General features: G+C 41.6%; 1 protein-coding gene and 1 long non-coding RNA gene across 2 annotated transcripts in view; one reads left to right on the top strand and one right to left on the bottom strand.

Annotated features, from left to right (window-relative positions):
• The window catches only part of nav2a (neuron navigator 2a), a 110,105-nt gene that overhangs the window by 10,953 nt on the left and 72,156 nt on the right, over positions 1–26,996 (top strand). Inside the window, exons 2-3 of the mRNA XM_046031909.1 lie at positions 16,730–16,847; positions 19,656–19,708. Of these exons, the coding sequence (XP_045887865.1) occupies positions 16,730–16,847; positions 19,656–19,708 (171 nt within the window). The remainder of the gene's footprint in view (positions 1–16,729; positions 16,848–19,655; positions 19,709–26,996) is intronic.
• LOC123958529 lies at positions 7,974–14,812 on the bottom strand. The gene is made up of 3 exons (XR_006822096.1): positions 14,642–14,812; positions 8,321–8,499; positions 7,974–8,160 (listed from the first exon to the last, which is right to left on the bottom strand). It is a non-coding gene; the product is annotated as an uncharacterized LOC123958529 (long non-coding RNA).

The raw sequence follows: 26,996 nt of genomic DNA on the forward strand, positions 1-26,996 counted from the left end.
TTTGCTTTTGTGCATGTCTCTTTACCCCTGGCAAGTCCATATGTCCCTCACCCCCACCCCTCAGCCAGAACAGAACAGCCAGACTGCAGGGCCATCCCAACCCCCCACCCAACCCACCGCCATCACCCCAATCTTCCTCCCCAGCCTCGAGAGCTCTGAGGTGGGGGTCCCCCAAAACAAAGGGCCCTCCCTGATGGGGTTATCCCCCTATTGTCCCTGACACACTGAGGTTTATCTGGGACTGTGAAAGGAACCGTACTCAGCCCATTCACTGCGGCTGTACTTAATGAGCTTGTTGAAGGCCTGTACTAAAACTGTTAAATACAAGCACTAAATGCTGACATATTTTCTTCTTGTAGAGCCAGAATGTCATTAAATCAATGCTGGTTAGGCGCAAGGGGGACTGATGCTTCAGTGGTGTGGTAGACTGAGTAGATGGGTTTCCTTTTGTGGTTTGTTAGTTTGATGAAATACTGTACAGTATAGAAATCGTACTGAAGTATTAGTTGCTGTATAAAAGGAAAAGTTTGATTTCCAGTACTGTAATGGTAACCTTCCAAAATCCTCTTTGGTGTTTATTGCTCATAGATGCAGTTTTGTTCAGGGATGGCATTGGGATTGGTCCAGACTATAATATTTCAACAACTACGGGATGGGTTGCCATAATATTTTGTACAGGTATTCATAGTCCACAGAGGATGAATCCAACTGACTTTGATTATCCTTTGAGTTTTCCCGTAGTGCCACCATAGGTTGACATTTTTGTCTTTTTTTCGTGAAATTTCTCCACAGCTATTGGGTTGAATTCTATGCCATTTGGTGCAGAGAGGACAAAGCTTACTGTCTTCGGTGATCCCTTGACTTTTCATCTAACACCACCAGCAGGTCCAAGTTTTCACCCATCCCATAACATCTACTACATGGACTGAGTTTTGTACAGAAATCGATGGTTCAACTAGCACCACGCCAAGGTTTTATATTTGTGGTGGAGTAACTGTATATGCAGAGATTTGTCGGTGAAATGCACCTCAACTGCGTTGAAAAAGTTTTAAAAGTTTATTTTTTCTTTTTCCTCTATTTTGCACCGTAGCAAAGCAGCTAGCCAATCTCAGCCTAGAGAGAGTGTGTTTTACCCATCTGAGTACATAAATTAATTTTCAAGCTGCCATGAACCTGCCAAAAGTTGCATCACTGTTGTTTTTTAGTATCTGACAGTAGATAAGCAAAACAGACATTTATTTCTGTGAAAATATCACAGGTCATTACTTTATACTGTCGACATGTCTTCAGTATTATTGTTGTTGTTTCGTGAAGCTTAAAGCATTTTTGTTCAGCCTGCTGGAAGTGATCAGGGCTACTGTGGGAACTTTCTGTAAATCTTGGGCCTTTCCCAAAATTTAAATTCAGCTTGTAATTTGTGGTCGGTGGTGGGGTGTGTGTGTGTGTGTGTGTGTGTGTGTGGACGGGGCGTTGGAACGCGCTCAAACGTAGGGCATCCTGTGCTGTGGACTCTCTTACACACACACTCACACGTATATAAAGGCTTAGGTTATGAACCCACTGTACACATGCACATAAATACACACATGCAGCTGCTACAATGTGATGTGGGTGACGGCTGATCAGAGACCGGACTGCTCCGTCTCTGGTTGGGGAAAATAAAACTGGGCTTTTTTTAACAGACAGCAGAGTAGCTGGTTAAAGAAATAATAAATAGAAAAGAGTCGGTTAGCGTTGAGTTCTGCGTGGTTTGGCCTCTGAGCTCTACACTTCCCACTATTTAGTCTCTCCACTGTTATCGTGGGTTCACTGATCATCCCTTTTTTGGCCTTTTTCCTCACTTTTCTGTCATGGAGGGGGTCGACTATCGGGGGAGGGGTGGTAGAAGGTTAAAAGGTCTGTCCGTTTCTCTTTCTTTCTCCTCCCCATATGACCAATGGTCCATTGAAGAGCAATAGCACAATGTGTTGCCGTGGGTGAAGAGAGGAGGGCAGTGGGGGATCCACTCCTCCTTCTCCACTCAGCGCGTTTGGTTTGGCTGCCTCTCAGAGCAGCAGCAGAGGCCGTGGAGCTCCTCTTGCCTTTCGCCTCCTGCGTTTATTTTTCCCTCCTCTGTGTCCCACAGTGGGTGGAGAGAAGCTGGAGGCGCTGAGCTCCCCCCCCCCCTCAGGCATACAGAGACCTGCTGGGACTCGAGCAAGCAGCAGCTTTACCATTTTTTTTTCTGGATCTACATGGTGCACTCATTCAAGACATCTTTCTCAAACCTGCAGGCTCCTCCTTGGATTCTTTTTTTCTCTGTGGATTTCTGTGTTTTGCTGCAGCTCTGTTGGGTCCAGTTTGGTCTAGACCTGGTTCTGATGGCTTATATTTGGGCCTGGCTGGCCAACCAAAAGTCCTCCCCAATGTGAGGCAGGTGTCTCTGAGGAAGGAAGCTACAAGAAGCAAGATGAGTTTGATGCTGTGCCGCTGGGAGCAGAAGAATATCACCATGAAACTGGTAGGCTGAACACTCATCTCAAAGGTCAAACACCAGGGGCCAGTTTCAGTTCTTTTCCATGCACATAAAATATAAAATCACAGCCCTATAGGCTTTTTATTTTTGTCGACAGTCCTTTTATCTATAAAATGTCCTCTTTTTACTGTCTTTCTTTATTGATGCTGCAGCTTAAGGACATGTCTCACTTAGATTATTTTTTCCACTGTGTGTTATGTATTGGTGAAAATGCTTGTCTAATCAGCCCACAGCCTTACAGTAGCTGTAGTGTTGGATTGCAGGCACGCAATGGATTAGTGGTGGGTCGTTTTAATATCAGAGGAAAGTGCTGAAGGCGTGAATCTTGGTTTCCCCCTCACCTGATGCTAGCTTCACTTTGATGTCTGCATCGAAAGTAAAAATAGGTTTAGAATGGAACAAGAGTTTGGTAGCACATTGTGTGTGTGTGTGTGTATTCTCCTTTCAAGTATTTGTAAGACAGGCTTTGGTTCTGCTTTGTGGCCCACTATTTGGTGTGATGTAAGTATAATGCCAGAGATGGTAAATATTCAACAGGATCTGGGACACTGAGATAAAATACAGGGTGTGTCTGGGGCAGATAAGTCATGTGGTGCAAACAAACGAGAAAAAATCTTTGCAATAATGTGATAAAAGTGGGTAGCAGCAGATTTTATAAAAGTTATTTTGTGTAATCAGCACCCTGTTGAGTTTACAAACAACCCAGGTGATGAGACTCTCTCTCTCGCTCTCTCTCTCTCTCTTTCGGTTTGCCCTGTCTTTTTCTGTATCCCTCTGTTTCTTTTAGCCACTGGTCCTTATCTGGATCTGTTGTGGGCCCACAGAGGAAGGGGAGATGGAAGCAGAGGAGGTTATTACCAGAGTCTAGAGATGAGACGATAACAGAGCTAGTTTAATTACACACCGCTAACCTCCACACAGCATGACTGACAGGAGGCCGGTGGGCCACAGGGTCAACATGTGTGTTTGTCATTCTCTCTCTCACTCACACACACACACACACACCTACACACACACACACACACACACACACACACACACACACACACACACACACACACACAAAGGGATAATAGGAATACCTACTTGAATATGTGCTCACACTTCCAGAAATTAAAATGACCTTCCTTTTTATTATGAAGTGAAGTCGATGTCCATAATCCTCTCTGTTCTATTACAGGTCTATTGATTATTTGATTGTCAGTTCTTATGTCAACATATGACCTATGCAGCATAAATCATACATTTAGATTTATGATTAATTCTGGTCAGAGACATGCCACTATACACAGAGCAGAAAATAATGAATGGAACGGTAATTTAGTTAAGGTATATTCTGTATTTGTCATGTTGTGCATCATGTGTGTAGCCTTGACAGATTCTCACTTGTGCACAGAGTATAGCCACAGAATGCTGTTAACTGCTCATTTGTTTTGAGTTATTCCTTTGAAGTCCTCATTGTCTAAACAAAGCCTTTGTAATCTGTAAAGGTTCATCTGAACATCCAGGTGGACATCTGACGAAAGTTGAGTTCAGCTACCTGCCTTGATTAAGAGTTTTTAAATCTCTTGTCCAGTGAGTGGGATTAAAATTTATTCAGACAACATTTTAGTTATTTTTGTGCAATTGAATGTTGCTTTTTTTAAAAAGTGATTAACCTATTGACATTTAATACATTTTGATTGCCCACAGTGAAGAAAATGTTCACACTTAAAATGCGGCCAAGGTCTTGAGCTGGAGTCAAACCCAGGATTCCCCAGGACCTATTTTCTATTTAACTTTTTAAAAAGCTTTTTTTTATATTTCCCTGTTGCTTTTATGTTTTATGTAAAGCACTTTGAATTACCTTGTTGTTGAAAATGTGCTATACAAATAAACTTGCCTCGCCTTAACTTTAGTGCACCTGAACTTTGACCAAATAAAGGGGATGCCATCCTTTGGCATGCAGAATTCAGGATGTGTATTTAATTACTAGGCAACAGCATTCCCCAACATTTTAAAGAAATTAAAAGCAATTATATTGTAGAGTTTTGGAGTTTGGAACTAAATAAGACGCTGCATTATGGGTAAAGTCTGCTATATCAGAAAGTCATTCCTGCCCACTGCCATTACAATACACAACAACTCTCCTCTGTGCAGGGAGAGGAGACTTAAGGACATTACACTACAGTTAATGCAAGTGATGCGCACAGTTGCACTTGTGTATAGATCTCAGTTTTGTGTGCAGACCTTCACTACTATTGTACTGCTCCTGGACCAAGAGACCGCTGCCTGAGAATTGTTTTCTGCAGGGAAATCAGTTCTATCATTGCATATGTTGTGTTCACTCATACAGTACTACTTCCAAGCTAAGACCTCTTTAATAACACTTGCTGGGCTGCTGTGCCCTCATGTGCAACAGGCTGCATGTCTTGGGATTTGTCCTGATCAGATGTTGCATGGCAGACACTGCTGTGCCATTTCAACTATACCAAATATATCAGCAAGCAAAACATCAATTTAGGGGATTTAGAAGTCTAGTATTGTCAATTCAAGATTATCATATTCTGAATTAACCTCAGAATAGGTTTTCCATCCACCAGCAGTGATTTTCAAATCAGTTTCATTGTCAAATCAGGTTTCACATGTACAGATGACCACACATGTACACACATTCTCTTGGCTTTCTGGAGGATGACTCTGTTTCCCATAAGTTCTGGCTAAGACGTTTTGTCTACCATGTGCCTGGTATGGCCTCCATGCCTCACAAAGCCACGTCTTTCATGTGCCAAATAGAGAGCAAGCAGAGACATGAGGGCTCATTTAGAGTGGCCTGTTTCAGCTTTCTGCGGGCCAAAACCACTTAAGAGGCCTGTGTGACAGCAGAGAAGGGGGGCCCCTCAGACCAAACAACATCCATGGTGCATCCTGCTGGGGGCAAAGAAGGAGAAGAAGTAGCTACAGCTACAGTGGTGAGAAAGGAGAAAGTAGTGTTGCTACACATCGTTAGATCGGTTAGATTCTCCACACACTCCATCGTTCAGTTCATTTTACTGAAACCACAAACACCAAAGTATAATTCAATCAGACGGCATGGTAAACAAGAGACACAAAAAAAGTGGTGACTCCTCACGTGTTTATTCCTCAATTATTTATGTTCCTTTAGTCCATAAGAGTCTGCTGATCAAAAGAATCAAAACTTTTTTAAAGTAAATATTGTCATGTGAAGTCCATTGCTCCGTGTCTGCTAACTTCATTCGCCAAACGAAGACCTGTCCCAAGTATAGGCAGGTTGAGTTAAGTGATGAAGCAAATAGTAGCCTGGGCCATTAAGGTGTGGGTAAACAATGGCATCCTTAAACCTAGCACTTTAAAGTAGATGTCTCAAACCATTTTATTTAACCATGAAGTTATTTGGGGGGCTTTTTGCCCCTTTATCAGACTGTACTGTTGGAAAGATTAGGAGAGAGGTGAGATGACATGCATGCAATTCAACTAACTGAACCACCAGGATGCCTCAGTCCAGTTTGTGGTCAAGTATCCATGTTGGAGCACAGGGCTGGAATCATTGTGTCCTGTATAAAGCATCACAGCAGCTGGCAGAGCAGACTGCAGTCCATCATACAGACCAGGGACACTGATTTCTCAGAAGCCATCTGTCTGTGTCTGCTAGTGTTCACTGAGAGCTGTGCAGATGATGATTCCCTTCATCCAGTGATAACTTGTTTATTCTGCGGTGGGTTCCTGCACTCACAACTAGTGTCTTTTTTCACTCTACATGTTAGGTGTGAAAGAGAAATTAACACACACTGGGATAAGTTGGAGACTCCACCTTTCCACCTCTTCTTCCCCTACTTGCATCCTTCTGTTTGATTATTGTGTCAGTATATCCATCAGTCATCATTCTCCCACCAGCCATCTGCTAGCCAGCCCAGACTGGGTCCAAGGGGATGTGCTGCCACATGTCGCCCCTCAGCCTGCAGCAGCATAGAGGTTTGCAGAGTCCTTATTGATGAGACTCAGCATGATCGGGCAGCAGGAGGGGTCGGCGACAAGAACATGTGTTCTCAAACTTGATTGTCTGCACTTAACACCAGTGGGTTGATATAGAGGTCACCCTTCACCTTGGGAACTACAACACTGGTAGTGATGGCACCTTCATTTTGGGGGAAAATGCACTCAGATACCCCCCTGAGTAGCTCAAGTTGACGTGTGGGCTTGTTCTGGGCAGCTTAGGTGTGAATTTATCTCAGGGTATGAAAATGGAGCAGGACATTGGAGATGTTAGCACATTACTTTGCTGGTTAAAGTTAAATCACCAGATGACATAAGACAATTCAAACAGTAGTCCAACCCTGCAAGGGAGATCTGACACCTCTCATGTGAACTTATGTTTCATGTTTGTCAGTGTGTGTGTGTGTGGGCGCCTGGTGTAATGTACAGCACCTGGTGTGTCAGAGGAAGAAGACTCTAAAGTGTTTTGTCAGTCAGCGTTAGGGGCTCTTTCACATCGAAGAGAGACATCCATCACATTTACACCATCTGTCTCTGACACATGGGCTGACTATGAGCTGTGGGGCACCTTGTGCATTAGAAGACTCTTAAAATATGTGCTTTCTATCTAGTTGCCTAGATGACCACATATTATATTGAACCAGTGTAGCACAAGGACACGGCTTGGTTGAGGGAGTACCATAATAGGTTGTACCATAACTGGTTGCCCATGCTACCTAACAGGTAGACAATATTGCTAGTCAGAGCAGTTATCCCCTATTGCGGGGCTACAGTGGAAACGTGATCAAACATAAAGCATATAATTCTGTGGAACAAGGCCATACAGACCCCCAAAAGGATCTGACAGCTTTCCAATTAATAGATAATTCAAATTAGGAGTTGAGTGCTTTTTTGAATCTTTACACACACCTTCTACTATCCTACTTTGGACGAAACACAGATTGCTAAAACATCTAGTTATCACTGAGCACTATTTGGTGGCTGAAATGTCTGTGACACTGTGTGACACCCACATCTCTTTTCTGCTTTATGTGCTGTAATGGCGATCGTACCACAAAAAAGAAAGCCACTTGAGGGAATTTGAAGTGGTCTCCAACGCGTAATGGTGCAAAAACTCCCATCTGCCATGGCATGCGGTTAACACTTTATTTTATGCAGAATAAAATGACTTACAAAACACTGCTGCTTGCATTACGGATGTAAATTGAGCTCGTACGTATGCGAAAAACAGTAAACACGATGCAAACGCTAGGACATGACAAAATCCATCACAAACATACACATATGCACGCAAGCACGGTTGAAAAACTGTGTGGCGGCTTCCCCAGATGTGGAAGAGTGTAACCCCTATACAACTTACCACTATACCACACAACATATAACATACATCAAAATTGGCTATAACATATGCTTTATTCCAACCATCAAGAAATTTACCTGAGATTTAATCACATTTGCTAAAGAATAGAGTTCCCCCAAGTTAATATAAATATAAAAGGTTCCATTTCTGACTTTTATGTTGCTGGTCTACCTCTCTACCAGTAGCAGAAAAGGGAACTGAGTCAGGTTGTCTGACTCAGAGTGAATGGCACCCAGAGGGAGAGAGGGGTTAAAACAGTGTCAGGATGTCTGAGTTGTCACTGTGAAGCAGTCTGAAGGGAGAGAGAGAGAGAGAGAGGTTAGAGAGAAGTTTATAAAAAGCGGAGTAAAGCATGTCTTCTTCATACAGACGACAAGCCAGAAAGGTACACAGAGCTGTTCCAGAGATGTAAGCTGAACAGGAGAGTCATCAAACAGCGTGGCTATATTTACCCGCTCCACCTCGCCTTTATGACAGAGTGCGCATGTCCTTTAGTCTTCTGGAAGTTTATGGACCTCCAGTTGATTGCTGTACCAACTTAGTTGTCTTTATCAAGGTGACAGGCCCCCATGGCGAGGTATGGCAGCCTTAAGGTGCCGACCAGGACCTACAGCCGCTTCTCCTGCGAAAACTACAAAGTGGTAAGAAACCAGAGAGTAATGGGAGGGATCAATGTAGTGAAGGATTTAGGGTAGCATGAGTGCATTTTTGCTTAGGCTATCCCCTTGTTGATGAACTAAAAATAATTTTACTGGGCAGGAATTTGTTAATTTTGAAACTGTACAGCAGAATTCACAGTGAAGATTATGTTTTTATATGTACCACAGGTATTAACTGAGGGGACTGAGGGAGAGTTAAAAGGGAGAGACTTAAGAGAAAGGGTCAGCTTGAAATAGAAATGTCAGGGTTAGAGCCAGATCTCCAGGAGCAACAGATAATTATTTTAAAAGCCCCCCGACAGAGGCAGGTAAGAGACACTGTTAGTTGAACAAATGAATGAAAGCTTACTGTTGGGATTTGGTTCTACCTCATAAACCCCTGGATGTCCTAAACATGGTCAGTGAAAGAAGCCTTCATCTTAGCTGGCTCTGTGCTTGATGTTAAAAGGTTGGTTTTCTTTGAAAAGGTAGAAGAAAGCACTGTTATCAGAAAACATGCCTTTTGTAGACTCAGCACTCGGTTCAGTGCCATTACCTGAATTATAATGAGAGCTGTTTAAGTCCTGGCTCCCTATGAAAGCTTCTCGTGAGAGATAGCACTTTATAGCAGCTTTGGTCCTGCTGTGTTCTCTTTATAGTTCTTGCTCATGTTGGTAGATTAGTTCACAATGGCGTGTTAAGTGCAGCGCCTTTTAGGTTGTTTACTGAACCCTGAAAGTAATAAGGCTAATAGTCTTGAAATTATCAACATATTTGTTACTGGAAAGAACTGCGCCGTCAACGTATGTGAGAACAGTGTGTCGACGAACAGACCTGAGGTATGTTATTGTTGTCATATGAAAATGTGTACAATGTAGCTGCTGGTTCCTGATTTTCCTACTTGAACTTCAGTGGAAAGACTAAATAGTCCAAAACAGGCTGAGAAAATTCACAATCCTCCCAGTTATGAGTCTAAAATGCCCACTGGATAAATAGAAAATCCCTCACATCATCATCCATCTAAAATCACACAGACACATTGTGGTGTGCAACATATTTAATATATTTGCTCTTGTCACAGGAAAAATGAGTCTCCTGTTTTTGTGATTTTCATTATTATAGACTAAATTTGAAGAGACTTCCCCGAAACCAAAAGTTTCAAGACTATTTTTAATTTATAGTGATATTAAAACATTAATCTTTAATGTCCTGTTGGTCATTAAATATGTAATATGTTGTAGTGAGAGTTAAAATGAGAAAACATTAACATTGACACTAACCTAAAAACTAATGTGATTTTTCTTTACGTTTAAAATGTTTCACCCAACAGTAATGATGCAAGTGTGTAAATCAACATGAGTGCAGTGTTTGCTTAGCAAGCAGGTTATCAAGTCAGTGCAAACAACAGACACGAAAGAGCAAAGGAATGTGACAATAAACACAAAAACACACACATAACCGCAAGGAGTACAAAAGCACATCTGCTTAGATCCTCCTATGGTACAATCTGCCTCCGTCATGATATGTCGTGACATTTGCTATTCCTACCCCTCTGCACCTGCAGCTGAGCCATCCGGCCAAAACAGAAAACTCACTTTTCACTCTTGCCTAATCATAAAGTCCCCTTCAAATCAAGGGCACTCTCCCAGTGTGATGCCCTGGCCGCCCTCACCCTCTCTCCACCCAGGCTGACCCTGCACTGCGGGGATGGCCTGTATGCATCATGCCCTTCTGTAGGCATCGCACACCAGCCTGGTGACTCAGCAAGCTGGGGCAGCAGGGATGCTGGATGTGGAGCAGCTTTGTTTGTTAGTGCGTGGAAAAAAAGGCACAGCTGTCTAAATTAGTGACTCATCATTGCTTGTCACAGGCTTTGAAGAACTGACTCTGTCATTTTTGAAGGCTTAATTTGGACATTATTATGTGAACATGCACATGGGTTCAGCCTTTCATGAAATACGTGCTTGCTGAATTGACAAATCATGGTTAGTTATTTACAGGGGCTTGTGTTTGATTAAATGTGTGTACAGTGTTTAGGCCACTGTAGGGTATTTATTCTTATATTTGGATCCCCATTAGTTTTCACAAAATATTTGCTAGCCTTCCTGGAGTCCGCACAAACTAAAAACTTTTCAAAGTGAACATCCTCTAATTCAAGCTGTAAGTCAGCACTTTAATCTTAATTCTATCATTATTTCATTCCAAATCCTTATGTTCAGAGCAAAAACAATAGAAAGTGTGTAACTATCCAAATACTTTCTGACTGCACTGTTCATGGTCGGTGTTAAAATGAAAAGGATGCAACTCGCACATAGATTTTGTTCATGAAGATGACCCTCCTGGTTTTGGAATTAGTTAACAGCCTCAATAGGCCACATATGACATTTTCCATAAGGCTGTGACAGTGTGAATGAGTCAGTGTCATGTTGCTTTCTCTGGTGATGGGGATGTCCCTGACACTGGCACCAATTTACAGCTCCCAAAAAAAGACCCTCAATCCCACAAGGAGAGAGTCAGGATTGCTGGGAGTTTCTAGTGATGGAGGGATTTTCCGCCTTGGGAAATGTATTTGTTGAACATGGCACATCAGGCTCGTTGATATGGATCACTCAGTCCCTCAGTGTTCACATACTGTATACATGTCAGTTGGTCCTGGAGTTTAAGATTATAATTGTATGCCTTGTTGCGCATGTTGTTTTTGTATCCTGTTAAGCACTGTAGGAAACCTCACACAGAAATATACCAGGACATTTTTTATCGCTGTAACCTTTTTACAAAACCGGTGGCAATCTGAAACATAGGTTTTTATCCAATGCAGTATTTGTTTTTGTACCAAAGCCTTTTCCATTTAGCATTATCAGCGGTGCTTAATTTAATTAATACAATCTAAATTTACCAATGGTTTCTGATTTAGATCAGGAAACATCTGATCACAGAATAAATAAATTAAGAATAAGAATCTGACCAGGTTTTGAAACTCTGTTGCACACATTTCATTTGGTACAATAAAATCATTGACATTCAATAGCCAAACCTACACAGAAATGGCCTGAAATTAAACCTGCTTCCTTCTTACTTTGCATGGACTGTCCTGGGAGGTAATAATGTCGACCACTTAGCCTGTACCTCACCCTCTTATCCATTCAATTAATTCAATTTCTGATATAATGACAGGATCAATTCACCAGTCGTTTAAAACCCTGGAGAGTTTGATTAAATGTCCTATTCAATATGCAGTGGTTCCCTCAGATGTAGAGACTCTGCTGTAGATGTGTGATGTGATACACATTAAGTCAATATGACTAACCATACAGCTTATTAAAAGACCTCTCAGATCAGATGCCTGCTTTTCACCTTAACCTGATAAGGTTGTCATGGCTAACATTATCTAACAGTTTCCTATTTACACATTTAGCCAGTGGTGAAGTCTAGTTTATTGTAGTCAGTATATTGTCATTTTTCCCTCCCAGCGTCACCCATCCCCGAGCGACCCATCACAGAGCGACGCGTCCCAGAGCGACACCCCATAAGCACCACTGCTTTCACTAATACATCGAGCTTCAGGGGCAGACATAAGAAAATACGTTGAGTGTAGTTTGGTTTTGTTTCTTATCTCCCTTAGTTATTCACATTAGTTCATTTTTAAACTGATTGACCATCAGGCAACTGTGTTGTTGTTTCTTGGTAAGTGACGTCAGATCCCGGTCACAGGCCACGGAAGCCCCAAAAGTCAGAGCTTCGCAACACAGATGGGGTGAATTTATGAATGAAAGTGTGAAAGTTCTGTCACAAAATGATGTAGATATGTATCTTCTTGCTATTTTAAGTGTGTCTACTGTTTGGCCACCTGCTGAAGGTGGAAATGACGTTGTGACAACTGACCGTAGAGTAGATCTGTCATAAAACCAAAACGGTGAGCTAAAAGAAGCTGAAGCTCAGCAGAGCAGCAGAGTAGGTTATGATTCTGTGAAGTTCTAATACAAGTGAGGCCTTTCATAGTAGTTATACTTTATATAAAATAAATAAATATTGATTTGTGTACTTTTAAGAAATTTGAAATTGTAATCTCTTTTTCAAAATGGCTCTGGCCAATGTACAATGTCTCTCTAGATCACAGTGCTAAAATGTGTCACCTCTTCATGTTTCCTGTTCAAAATTTAACTTATACCTAATACCTAATATCACATTTAATTTGGACCCAATGTTTTGGCTGAGAGGAAGACATCAGAGACACAAAATGTGTTTTGAAAAGTTTCATTTTCAGGACTTAATAGCAGCCTGTTGTGACTTGCGCACTTCCCCAATTCTTTCCTCTCACAACCTCCCCATGGCCCCCCGCATGCCCTCAGGCTGTTCGACTCCCATGTGATTTCTAGCTCTGTGACTGACAGCTACCCATTTCACCTTGATTTTAATTACGCTCCAACCCCTCAATTTACCTGCCCGAAACTACTTCAAAGAAAGCTTACACACACACACAAACACAAAAGCTCCTGAACATTGCACTTCCTTTTCTCCATGACCAGCTGACAGTGTGAATTGAAAGCATAGAGCCTAATCCTACCGCTTGAAGGCTTTTTTAGCTCTGTGTGTCACTCAATAGTCTTTTTATAACCATGCATTTGTGTTTGGGTATGCAGCCTCTGTGATTTTAAACTTTGCTCCAAGGCTCTTTGTGTTTAATGTGTGGTCGTGTACTCTCATAAACCTTTTGCATCTGAGCTTGTGCGTGAATACATGTGTATGTATGGGCGGGCCCATCTACACTACTCCATATCTCCGTCCACACCAGCGTTTTAGGTGCGTATCAAAGTTGATCTGTCTATACTAAAACAACTGAAAAAGCACATCTAGTGGCCGTTCATGTACACTGGGCATGCCGGTGTAAACATGAAGCAGATGGTCTATTCCGTAGTTACAATAACATTTGGCGAAAACATAAAGTACTACAGACGAAGAACCACACCAGATTTTATTTTGAATGGACTACAAACGAGCTGGGACTGTTAGTGAATGTAACACGGAAGTTAAAAGTGGCTGTGGCGGCGGAAAGCAGTCTGGGAGTCGTCACAAAGTAAATATGGTGACATACACAGTACAAGTGTAGGCTATAAGTGTTATTTGCACAGTACAAAATATTTTAATAAAAATGCCCTGTTAAAAGTAGCTACAGTAGCATCCTGTTTCTAATTTGCGTGACCCAATCAGAGAGCTGAGCGTCTGCGTCATCATTTCTTAAGTCCTCCGTTTTTGCCCATCTTCACTAAAGTTTCAAAACGAAAAACAGGGTTGGCAGCATTTTCAAACTTCCCTAGTTTTAGTTCTTCGTTTTCGCTGTTTTAGTCTGGACGGGAGGTGCATATGTAGCAAAAGTTCTCCATTTTAAAATGAAAACGCAGTAGTGTGTGTGGTCTGTGTGTGTGTGAGTCTTTTAAAGTGCTAACACCTGTTGTGAGCCATTGTTAGAGCAGTGATTCTTCCGATGAGTAGCATGGCAGAAAAGCTCCTGGTCTTTTTACAGTGCAAAGATAAAAAACAAGGGTCACAACCATGTCACACTCCTCCTCGTGCATGTTGTGAGTCCATGTTTGTGCCAAGGTTTGACCTTAATAATGCTGCACACTCATTCGGAACTAGTTCATGCATTTGAGTTTCACTATAGTGCGAGAAAGGCTTAAATTCTTGAGAAAGTTTACATGCACCTTAGATACCAGGTTTCTGGGGGAAAATTCATTTATACAAAATATGGTGGCAATGTGGTAACTGCTGGTCACTGTAAAATGTGTGTATACATGCAGCAAATCAGTCATTTGAATTTTCCCCTACCCTTGACCTTATTTTGGAGCCATAGCTAATATATTTTAAGTATTGTAAGTGAGTGGTCAGTATTTTCCCTTAACCTATCGAAACAGACATAAGCCATGTTTCCATCAACGTTTTTTAATGCGCATTTATATTAGAAAAAGGTTGATGGAAACTGCAAAATTCGGGGAAAAAATCCTTAATTTCGCAAAAAACGTATTTTACGTTAGCTTGAGGTGGTTTTTGCCTTTGTCCAAAAAGAGTAAATGCGCTAAATAGGAGATGGAAACACTTTTCCTGAATAAGTTCTGACGTAGCGAACTTGTAACTCACGTCTTATCAGCTGTTTCTGCTGTCGGCCTCTTGCCCGTTTGTGCAGAGCTCTGCATACCTGCGAGAATTTCCTGCACGTGGCAGCTGGTAACGCTCATTTATGTTGAGAAAAAAGGTGGATGCAAATCCCGGCAGGTAGTCTTCATCATCTGTTCTGCCGAATTATGCATTCACCTCTTAAAGGTCCTTTTTAGATACTTTACTTTGCACGCTGATCAAACGGGGTTATCACCGCGAATTTTTGCTGAATCTCAATGAACGCTACTTCTACTGAGTGTAACAAAATATTAACGACTCTAAACGTTCATAAAATAAATAGAATCATTTATCACGAACCCCACCAAGGATATTAGCGCTTAAAAGCAGTATTTGGAGGTGCATGTAATACTCGGCAGGCATGCAAAACTCGGCATGACATCGGATATTCCCATAACGTGGGGAGCCATGGCTGGTAGCAACATACCGCTTGAAACACATTTCTGAGGAACTCTCCATTTTTCTCAGATCAGTGGCCATCAGGTTCATGCGACTGGTTTTGTGTCTGGTTTGGAACCCATACGTCTTGTTTATTACAGCCATGTGTAACGTCAACGTAACAACGCTTGCCGTAGCCTGGTTTATTGGCTCAAAATCAGCTGATGGAAACACATTCTAACCTCAATGCGTCACAACTGACGCTTTCAGACAGCGTGACAAAGCGTAAGGATTTTACGCTAAAGGTACCCTTAAGCGTCCGTATGAAACGCCCCCACTTTCAGTTTCACTCTGCCTGTGGATTTAATTATTTTGAATATACAGTAAGAATGCATAACTATATATAGTATTATTGTCTTTACACTTGTTAAAGCACTTTGTAACTTGTTTTTGAAAAATGCTCTACAAATAAAGATTATTATTATTATAGTAATGAGTATTTGTTTAATGCTGCTGCACTGTTGTCACAGCAATACTTTCCTTTCATGCCTGTGTGTTAATGCAAAAAGCCAGAAACCTGGTAATAAATGTGCATAGCTAAGAAATCTGGTTTCTCCATGAGCAGTGGAAATCAGATTTCTTGTTTATGTGAAACTGAAAAAAATCAGATTACTGCAGAAAGCTGACCCGGTTACTTAAACTGCACATGGGAGAAGTTTGTCCTCAGGGTTTTCTGCCAGACGTACTACTTGGTTAGGTATAGGCACTAAAACTAATTGGTTAGGGTTAGGAAAAAAGGAAGGCAGAAAGCCTATCTCCCAAAAAGTTTTGAAAGCAAACTTATCCTACGTGTACTTAAACATACTGATTGTCTCTCCTCTGTCATCTTTTTCACCACACTGGTCTAACAGTTTTTGGGTTTGTGTGAAACGAGAGTGAGACGTAGAGGGAGAGGTGTCTTAATTTAGCCGAGCTGTCGCACATGTTTCAGATCCCTGTGGGGGAAAAACTGCTCTGAAGTTACACTTGTTAAACAGAGCCTCTGCACTTTACAGACAAGCCGAACAATGCTGCAAATCGAGGTAGATTCATGAGGTCTCAGGTTCTCAAAAGTAACTTCTTCTTTTTTTAGGAATAATGTTGTGTGCAACTTTTCAACAACCTATGTGGGTCTTTTTTTATCTCACCAGAAATAGAAACTCACTTCCCTTGATGGGAGAGCGTCAAGAGAAAGAGTTTGGTGACTAATTATGAAGGAAGCTATTCAGATTATTCAGATGCTTGCTCTGCCCCCCTCCTTTCCTCCCCCCAGGCAGTGAAGGGTCTTTTCTGTCCCCAGAGAGTGATGTCAGCATGGCCCATTGAAAACAGCCGCCGTGCGCTTCGAGATGAATGCCCTGGCTGAGCACAATGGCCCCAATTTGAATACCACGCGGATATATGCCAGATCGGAGCCCCAACAAAAGAAAGAGGGCTACTCTGCTCCCATTCAACCATGTTGTTATTTTATTAGTCGTAAATTTGCTTCAAGCGTTTATACCTTTTGTAGTTTTCAAGTGTTTATGGAGTTTGAAACACGTGGGCCACCTGACGGGGTTGCCTGTATTTTGGAATGGATTTTATTTTTGTCGGCTCATAACTGAACGCCGTTGTTGTGTTTGTGTCTGACCGCAGATCTACACAGACTGGGCCAACCACTACCTTTCCAAGTCAGGGCACAAGCGTCTGATCAAGGACCTGCAAACAGACGTCACAGACGGAGTGCTGCTGGCTGAGATCATACAGGTCGTAGGTAAGGAAAACGCACTTTTGATTCCGAAAATCTGCAAAATGAAGTATGATACAAGTATGAAGTATGATAATGTGTACATTATTACTGAAGGGTACTGACTAACAGAACTATGTCCTTTAAACAAACTGCTGACAGGAGAGAAATGCAGTGTACTACTATATAAGAACACAAAATAATTAAATAAAATATCAGCCTGTGAAAACCAACCTGTAAGTTGTCTTCTACACTACATATTAATTACAGTCCCCTTTTTCTTATTGGTTTAGACCAACAATAAAAAGGTATATCTACATATAGATAGTGTCTCATGACTGTTATTTGAATAAGAACGTTTGTAATCCTTCAACCATAAGTTAAACAGACAGTGGTTCACGTGACAACAGAAGTATGAACCTAATGCAGGCTGTGAAAGTGGGCTGTTCCTCTGTGTTTTTGACCCCTTCACACCCATCTGTGTCATCATCAGTCTTGTCATTTCACCTGGCCATCCTCAGCCTGTCATTTAATCTGCCCGCAGCCTTGAGGTTGAAGCAGGCTGAGAGCAGCTGACCGGTGACTCAGCATGTCCCTGCTTCCCTGTGCTCCCGGCTCTTCCCTCTCGTCTCTGACACAGATTTATGCTTCCTATGATCTGCTCAGTGTCATCCTGTTCAGAGAAGAGTCTCACTGTTCTCACACTGTTGCTGTTGCATGTGATTCCTTTTTGAGAGTTAGATCAGGCTTGTTTGCGTCATAAGGAATTTTATACACTATATGTGAAATGTGCTGAAGGGCCTCCTCCTCTTGTACGGTAACATTCCTCAATGGGTCCAGCTTCCTGCCATCATATGTTGGCTGCTTGTAATCAGGTAATTGCTTCAACAAAAAAGTACTTTGCATGTTGCAGTGTAGCAATGATCTGCTGATTGTTTTCTGTTTATTTATGTGCTTGAATATGGAACTATATTGAAGCAGTCTGTCTTGGTGGCTTCAGAAAGTCAAAGAAAAGTTCTTCCTCCTGAGAGGAGACTTTTTTTGGAGCTCAGCAAGTAAAACTGTAATTTTTATCATAAAACATGCCGGTAAAACCCCTTGGAGTTCCCTTAAAAGGTATCTGTATTCCTGAAAAGGTTCCTGTGGGCAAAACATGCCACATCATCATCAACTTCATCCAGTACATTCAGACAGCTGACCACTGCTGGTCTTCTCTCATATTAAAACAACAACAACCAGAGTAATTCACAAGTTCTGCCCTTACCTTTCTGCCTGCTGCCTCCTGTCAATTGGGAAAACCTCACACCGCACAATCGCTGGTGAAACCTGAGCAGCCCGCTGATGTCAGAACAGCCATAGTGGGACCGGATGTCGCACCTGTTCAGCTATTTGACAAACTCACACTCGAGGTCAGCATTTTGGAAGAGGCAAACCTTCAGATCAAGGTCATCTGTAAAGTTCTTATGAAACTGCCCTTGAGGCAAACATGAATGTAATCTGTGCAACAAATTTCAGCAAGGTCCGTGGCTCGTGCAGACTACACGACTTTCAGTGTTGGCCGATCACTGTGCTGCTCAGACTACACAACTTGCCATCTTGTGACAGGAGTCTTGAAGTCGTCGTGGTGTTCACATAACGTGACTGATCGGTGACAGGGGGTCACACACTATAGAGCTGACAACAACTTTGTTACCCGCTGGCTGGTCTCCAAAACACGTTTTGTCAAGAAAACGTGTTTTAAAAGGCCACTCGAAAATGTGCAGTTTCATTGTATTGGGGAGCACTAACTAACACAGATTTTGACAGAATTGTGAGCAATATTTGAGAGAAAGAGGCCTTTTTGTGTACATAGAGAAAGTCTTAGATCTTTGAGTTCAGCTCATGATGAATGGGGGCAAAAACAAAAGTTTATAATTTTGTTCAGTGTATATATGTATATAGAAACGTACAGCAACATATATTTTAAGCAGTTAAAGTTTTTTCTTCTATCTTTTAACTGAATAGTTTACCTTTCACTACTCACACCTTATAACCACTATTACGAAAATCAATAAAAAATATTTCAGTGGAAGGAAAACCTTTTTTTGGGTAGAACTACTTAAAATACGTGGACATATGCAGCGTGAACATATGCAGCTTTGTTTTAAGGGGTCACAATCCAAAAGATTTGAGAACCACCGTTATAAAGTCTGGTTGTGAGTGTCTATTGAGACCATCGTCTACAGTTAGGTCTGTTTTAGAAGACAGATGACAAGAACACATTAAAAGACTACATATTCATTCACTGGGAAGATAGAGGAGTATTCTCTCACAGGGTAGGTGATGCAATATGTGGTCCTGAGGTGGAGCTGCACTGTGGGCCCAACCGTGCCTCCTGACGCAGGAGGCCGTGCTGTTGGCACAGTTGTCAGCTGTGAGCTGACGGCCGTGTCTCAGCTGCTGTGGGCTGGGCCTCTAATAGATGGGAGGAATCCTTGACACCATACACACACACCCCCTTTGAAAAGAAGCAGCACAACATGCATCTCGGTCGGGCCCCCAGCGGCCCCGTTCCCATTTGCTGTGACCAGATAGTGTTTCATGTCTCGGTGGGAGGGGAGTGGGGGGGGGGGGGGGGGGGGGGGGGGGGGGGGGGGGGGGGGGGGGGGTCACAGTCACCGGCATGAACACCTCTGCTCTCCTCACTCAGCCAGCAACTGTCTGGGAAACACACACTCAGGGATCGCCACTGGAAATAAAACAGAGGATTACATTAACTAAACACGCCTGAAAAGAGATTTGATTCTCTGCTCTTGTCTCTCTCTGTCTCTGCCTCCTCTTTCGGTCCGTCCTCAGCCAATGAGAAGATTGACGATATCAATGGCTGTCCCAAGAGCCGTTCTCAGATGGTAAGTGTTTGTTTTGACAGAACATGGTGATATTTACGTGTGTGTGTGTGTGTGTGAGAAGAAACAAACCTCTTTCATGTCCCATCTCACTAACTCATGTTGCCCCCACTGGGAGCTGTGGTTCAAAAGTCACTGGTGAATAGTTGTAGATGGTAATGGTTAGTCCATTTATTTTTACTTTTGTGGTCTTGCGGGCTGCCATCTGTGAAACCTCTGGCTCAGACTTCTAGCAGTTGGCTCTCAGTTGAAAACATCACAGGCTTTGGTTTTGGAGACAGTTTTGCCTCATCTTATTACAGTTGCAAAGGAGGCAGCATTCCTCTCATCTCCAGGAGTAAAGGCAGGCAGGGAGCATCAGCGCTGATGACAAAGAAAATGTTTTAGCCAATTATGATGTGATTTTGTCTACAGTGACATTTAGCAGAGATGTTAGTGGGATTTCCTTTGTAACGCTGCTGGTGGGATTTCAGTGTTTTCATAGTTTTGTGTTCTCTGTGGGAAATGAGCCGACAATGCCCTGGGCAGGGCTGCCCTCCGCTGAATGTGAAGGGTCTCAAATTGGGCCGTGTGTGCCAGCTGAAGGGGGCTATTTTTGGCCACCAGCCAGACTACTGAAGCCTCTCAAAGCGGGGGGGTACACACCCATAGTTAACAACTGAGGAGGAAGTGGAAGCACAGCTGATGCCTGAACCTTTCTTTTTCATTACCCACATGGATCCTTATTACTATACTTCATCCTGTTGTTCCATGCACCTTTAAAGCTAGAGTAGGTAACGCTGGTGAAACTAGCAAGAGACTGCTAGATTTATAAAGTATCCAACCCCAAAAAAATACCCACCCCCTCTCTTCAGGCCTACCTCTAAAGCCACTCCCCCAAAAAAATTTTCATGCACAATGAGTGCTTGGGCAGAGAGTGCACAGGTCGGCAGGCAGGTAGGTAAGTGGCTGAGCCAATCACAAGCCTGCTACAGTCACAGATACCCAAACCAGCATTTTTCTTTTAAAGACAAGGATGCTTCTGAGACAAATCAAGTGGTTCTAAAAATATGTCTGTTAGTGCGCTACATGTTCATAGATGGGGTGTCTGCCAGTCAAAAGGAAAACAAAAAATATTTTTAAGTGTGCATTTAAGCAATGTGATGTTTTTTATTGGATAATGGCTGTCAAAATCTGCTTTTATTTTGCATGGATAAGCTCAGATCTTGCAGTTTGTGTGTGTATGAGTATTTTTGGATCGCTGCTTATAATCTCAGTAGGTTTGTCAGCTTTAAAGCAAAACCTGAGGCACTCAAGCAGTGCTAAGGGCAGGTGCAACCGTAGTCATTATGCAAATGTGTGCTTTGTGTGTTGTAATACTGTCAAAACAAACACACTCAGGTCTTGAGAGTTTAGTTAGTAGCTGGGGTGGAGGAGTTTGAGAGCCCACTTTTACTGCACTTTATTTCATTGCTTTCAAACCCCCAAAGCTGCTGCCAATTACCACCACTTAACTTAACCTCCGTCTAAATGAATAAACATGGAAATAAGCTCCATCAGTGGAACAAACCTCTCTCTCATCTCACACTCAAGCTAGCTGATTAGCATGCAGGCTATCCAGGCCGAAGTGAGAGGCCGTTTTTACAACTGTCACATCCTCGTTAAACGAACCCCCATAGTCGGGTCATTGCTTTGCCACCCAGTCAGGCTTTGTGTGTGTGCATGTGTTTGTTTGTGTCTGTCTGTGCGGGTTCAGCCCAGACTGAGGGTGTTGATTTGACACAGAGCTGTTAAAACCACACAGGATGCCACGCAAACACAGAGACACACACACAAACATATACAGGCTGTCTCGTCAAAGCATTAAAATCTGGTAATGGATTAATTTACTTTTTACTTCAGATACTGTGGAGTGGTCCAACAAAGTTGTGCAGAATTTAAAGGTAGTTCAATTAAAAACAGTCGGCAGCATTTTCTGCATATTATCCAGAGCACCGGGACACTGTTTCCTGAAAGAGATGTTGCTGTTGATTTTTTTAAAATGGCATTTCAACAGTGCTGTAATTACGACAAATTAAATTAATTTCACCTCGATTGTAAGGGGGTTGAAGTGACAGATATCTCAAAACAGACCAATAAAACCAAAATGTTTTGCATGGCAAGATCCACATGGTCTAAGTGAGAAAAGATATGTTTTTTTGTATGTTGGAGGAACTGAGCCTTTTATTATTATTTTCTCGTGGCCCTCAGCAGATGAGATTTTGGACACTTTATACATATATTTACATCAGAAATGTATGAATACTCCATTATTTATATATTTACAAATTTAATCATGTGGTCCTTTAGACTTTGCTTCTCTACTGGATATTGAGAGAGAAAGAAGGAGTGAAAGAGACTTTGTTTGTATTAGTGAAAGGGTTTCTGTCTTGGTAATGTAATTTAGGTGCTTGGACAGACTCTTGGGTTTAATTGTATTCTTAATACACTTTATGCTGTACTGGTTTGTCCTCTCCTGTCTGCCTATTTTCTACCACTGCAAAAGAGAGAGGGAGAGGTAAGTAGGTAGACTGACAGACAGCCACACAGGTAGAAACCAGCAGGACCAGGTGTTTAATGGGCCTAAGGAAAAACAGACTGAAAGAAACATCAACAACCATTGAGGAATGTTAAATGAGGAAACAGCTCTTCCACTTCATGTCAGGCTCCTTGCTGATACTCTGTGATCGTGTATTAAACTGGCCTGAAAATAGAGCTTTCTTTATTATTCTGTTTCACCTTCAAGTGCAGCGTCACACGGCCACACGGTTTTTACCTCATCGGAACACACCTGGTACTTAACTTCAGTGCACACAGTCACATTTGTCTGTCAGACTGGTGGGTAGATAGATAGTTGCTTTTTTTGAAGCAAGTGAATTTTAGTATTTTTGTAGATGGTGAAGCTTTACGCAGGTAAGCAGGAAAAGATCCAAGATATGTTTTATTAATGATTCATCAGGCTGGTAAATGTTTGATCAAAGGGAGCGGTAATTTCTGTTTGTGTGCGTGTGAGAGAAAGTGAAATCCCCAACTGTGTCAGCTGGTCAGGATTCAGGTGATCACATGGTGGACAAAAAAACTACAGAGAGCTCACAGTTACAGTTTCTAAGCAACCAAATATAACAAAGCCCAAATCTTTATTTCAGAGAACGTTAATGGCCCTGAAGACTGGTTGTCTAAGCTGCCAGGGTGCACACAGACATACTGTGCTCATTTGTTGCACAAGTAATCTGTTGCAGTAACAGTTAGTCTATTCATAGAAGATATGACACAACAGTTAATTATTCCAGAAACATCTTCCTTGGAAAAATGTGGCCTCTTTTAAATAAAAACAAATTCACAAAAGTCTTCTGAACAAGCAAAGATAACCCAAAGGTGTTTTCATACAACAAATTAAAGAAGCTTTTCCGTAATTATTCTGTGCAAAGTTCAGCAGGGAGATGCTGATGTAGCCAGAGGAAACGCTTGATATTATTTGTGAAAGCAGACAGTGTCAGCCTGAGGATGACTACGAACATCAAAAACAAAAATAAAGAATAATAAATCTCATAAGAATCATATTTAAATATGATACATTCAAAAGAGCAAATGCATGCTGTGAATATAATATGAATACATACATGGATACAAAGAAACAGCAGCAAGTCTATAAAAATGCAGAAGGAAAAAAACTGAATATGCAGGCTGAAATTGATGTGTGTGATTTTGCATCCTGGTGTGCGTCATAGCTTCTGATGCATTTTATTTTTTTATAAATAAGCAATGAAAAGCAGCACTTCTCTGAGATGTTGAAACCTCTGCATACATTTCCCAGTCAAGAGAGAGAAGATTATTGAGTTAGATGTCAAAGTTCAGCAGGTGAGCTGGTAGCTGGAATGTGTGAAACCTCCTGAGAGAGTGTAAGTATGTGTGGGCAGATACTAACAGATTTCACTAAACACACACGGACATAACACGTTATTCCACAACCATGTTGCGTGATCAGACTCCACAAGACCCAACAGCTCAATGAAACGAGAACTTTCAGCAACGAAGCTGGTGTTGTGATGCTAGAGTCATAATCATATCAGGCCAAGTCTCGGTTTTTCTGAAATATCAGCCAATTATGTTGTGTAGTGATAGTAGGAAGGAGGTTTCTCCTAATAAGACCAGAATAGAATTGGAACACCTGCACTGTTGGGCTTTTTGGATACTTAATTGATTTATTAATTTGGTCAGTAATGTTTTTTTTTTTTTATTAACTCACAGTTTAAAGAATAATCCCGGTTAATTACAATACAACTCAGCACCTATTTTTGTAGATTTGTTCGTTAATAATAACATGGTACCCACCAAGTTAATTGCTGAGATCAAGGAAAAGCGACATTGCTGAAATTAGGTTTGCCAAACTTATTTGGGAGACAAAACAGGCAAACCGTAAAATTATTTCCCAAACTGTCTGTTGTGTAAACATGCGTCACTGTATAGGGACCCACTTCTGGTTCCATGTCTGACCACTTGTGTTTCTTCTTGTAGCTCGATTTCACAGATTGTCTCTCAGTGGGCCTCACAGGCCAATAGAAACACCAGTCTAGTTTAAGTTTTAAGTAATTTGCCTCCCTTGATGCTCTTGCTGTCTACAAGACTTTTTCATTCCGACAAGGACAAGGTTCTGTGCAACAGACTCATTACTTCTAAGGTTTTGACATGAAAACCGTCAAATTTAAGTACTGAAAATCATTGCTTAGGATTGGCTGTCAGCAACTCTGGTTTAAAAATACCTGCCTCAGTATCAGTCTTCAAAAGCTCCTATGAGTCAAATCCTGCTTCAGACACGCAACACTCTTGCTCACACACACTCCCTCTGTCCCTCTATTTAGCGCAATCTCTCTCTCTCGCTCTCTCGCTCTCTCGCTCTCTCTCTCGCTCTCTCGCTCTCTCTCTCGCTCTCTCGCTCTCTCTCTCGCTCTCAATTCAAGAGGTTTTATTTGTATGACTCTGCAGGGCATAGAGAACTATAGGGTCTATGGAAGGGAGGTAATAGTATATTTATAAAATATAAAAATACAACAAATGAATTACTAATTAATAATCATAAAACACAAACCATGTGGGACAGGGGGCTCACAGAGCTGTAGAGCTATCGCTCGCTCTGTCTGTCTCTCACACACACACACACACAACAATAGCTTCCCTGTGATGGGAATACGTGTGTTTGTTCAGAGGGCTGTTGGCTGGCCAGCCCCATGCTGCTGCCCGGAGCCGGAGCAGAGCAGGAGGTGACGGTGGCCTGGATGGAGGTGTAAGGTCGGGCAGAGCAGTCACACTGCAGGAACAGATCACAAATCCAGGCAGGTAGGAACTACTGGTGGTGTCACGGTGTTGCATTTGAGAGATTGTTATCTGGGCTTGTTTAGAGGTATTTTATTCCCTTCTCTGGATTTAGTTGTCTTACTCTTTTTGACTGTTTGTATGTCTGCTTACTTGGTGTATATTTTTGAGCATTGTGTAATCTTTCTAATTTTACTTTTACGTGAGTTAGTTTTCAATCATCCATCAGCCACTTGTCCTAACGTGCGCTAAAGTGTTTGGAGAACTAAAACGTAATGAGCCAAAGAATGAGGCTAGAAAGTAGATATTAAAACAGCTCAAAATGACTCTTACAGTCTTGCAGAAAACAGCTTACATTGTATTTCTGGTTTAATTTTGTTGTTTGGTAGTCCAACTTTCATATTCCTGTTAATAACGGATTAAACTTGATTTCAAGTAAATTTATTTTCAATAAGCCTGCAATGAATGGATGAATTAAGAGTAATGTGTTAAAACTTAATAATTAATTTAGACGCAACTTTAGCCAATCAGATGAACCGAATCTTGTTTTATTTCCGCAGCAGCTCAACAATCCAAAGGTATTCTATTTAAAGTAATATCTTTGCATTTCAGAAGTTGTAAATGACAAATTATTATTATAGTTTTTAAGTGATAAAGACTTTGTAAACCATAAATCCTTGTCAAAATAATCTATTTATTTTTGGATTACAAAGATAAAAATATATTGGTGTGGTTGGCATTTTTGCCTTTAGTTTTGATAGCTGACAGTAGTGTAGTGACAGGAAATGAGGAAAGAGAGAGAGGAGGGCAGACATATAATAAAGGTCCCCAGCTGAATTTCAAACTGGGGGTGTTATAGTTATATGCACAGCAACACCGCAGCTTTTGCAGTAACCTATGGAATGTACTGAACATTACAGACTGCTCAGTGGTAAAGAATACACAAGGGAGGATTTCCTAAGTGATATTACCATATATAAAGTGATTGGTATATTATTTAGAAACAGACTGGGTAAGATGTACAATAAGTGGTTGACGATGGATGTATGGATGGATGGGTAAGATGTCAGGCTCTGTAGCTGATGGAGGATTGTTAAGTTGAATAGTGTTCCTGTTTTTTCTGAGCTCCGGTTTTAAATAGCAAGAGGTTTCAGTATGTATACCCTCCGAGAGGTGAACTATCTCAGCAGGACAGGCATGGCATTTGTGATGAGGTATCTTAATGAAGCATATTTTCTGCAGGCTGCTGCTATTTAAACTTCAGCTATACCGGGGAATTTGGGACAGGGGAGTGGTTCAGTCACTCAGATGAAGTGTAGGCCATGGGTATTAAAAAAAAGTCTCTAGGTATGTCGATGGGGTTAGAGGGGTATTTAAGACAGGTTTATATTTAAGGAGCCTGTGGTATTCAGAGTAGACCATAGTCTGCATTCCTACTATTCCTAGGTTTTCTGCTGTATCACCTCAAAGGACAGCACATGTCGGCCCATCTAACAGCTGTTTCTAAGGTCAGAGGTGACGGAAATTACATCAGGGGCAGCACTGTTGTTTCAACTCAAATCAATGACCTGAAGTCTGCCAGCCTCTCCTCACACTAACATGGTTCAGATAGGTATGGCTCTCACACTAGAAGTGGATTAACTAGTAGTAATCAAGTAGTAGATTGAATAATAAGATAGTGGTAAAACAGTGAAGGATGTCACTTCCCATAGATGATGCAGAAAGTAGTAATCAAGTATGCATATAAATATATTTAGTTATAGTCCGGTAGTGGACGGGGGTTGCGTATTAATAAAACCAGCAGTAATATAGTTATTAGTGACCAGGTTGTAAATGTAGCCAGTGATAATCTAGTTAGGATACGGTAACTAATAACTATTAATTTTGTGGTAGTGAATGGAAGTAATAGCGGTTGAGTAGTAAATGTAATAGTAATATGGTAGTGGGTTTAACTGATGAAAAT

The sequence above is a fragment of the Micropterus dolomieu genome, linkage group LG20, assembly GCF_021292245.1.
Source record: "Micropterus dolomieu isolate WLL.071019.BEF.003 ecotype Adirondacks linkage group LG20, ASM2129224v1, whole genome shotgun sequence".
Lineage (NCBI taxonomy): Eukaryota > Metazoa > Chordata > Actinopteri > Centrarchiformes > Centrarchidae > Micropterus > Micropterus dolomieu.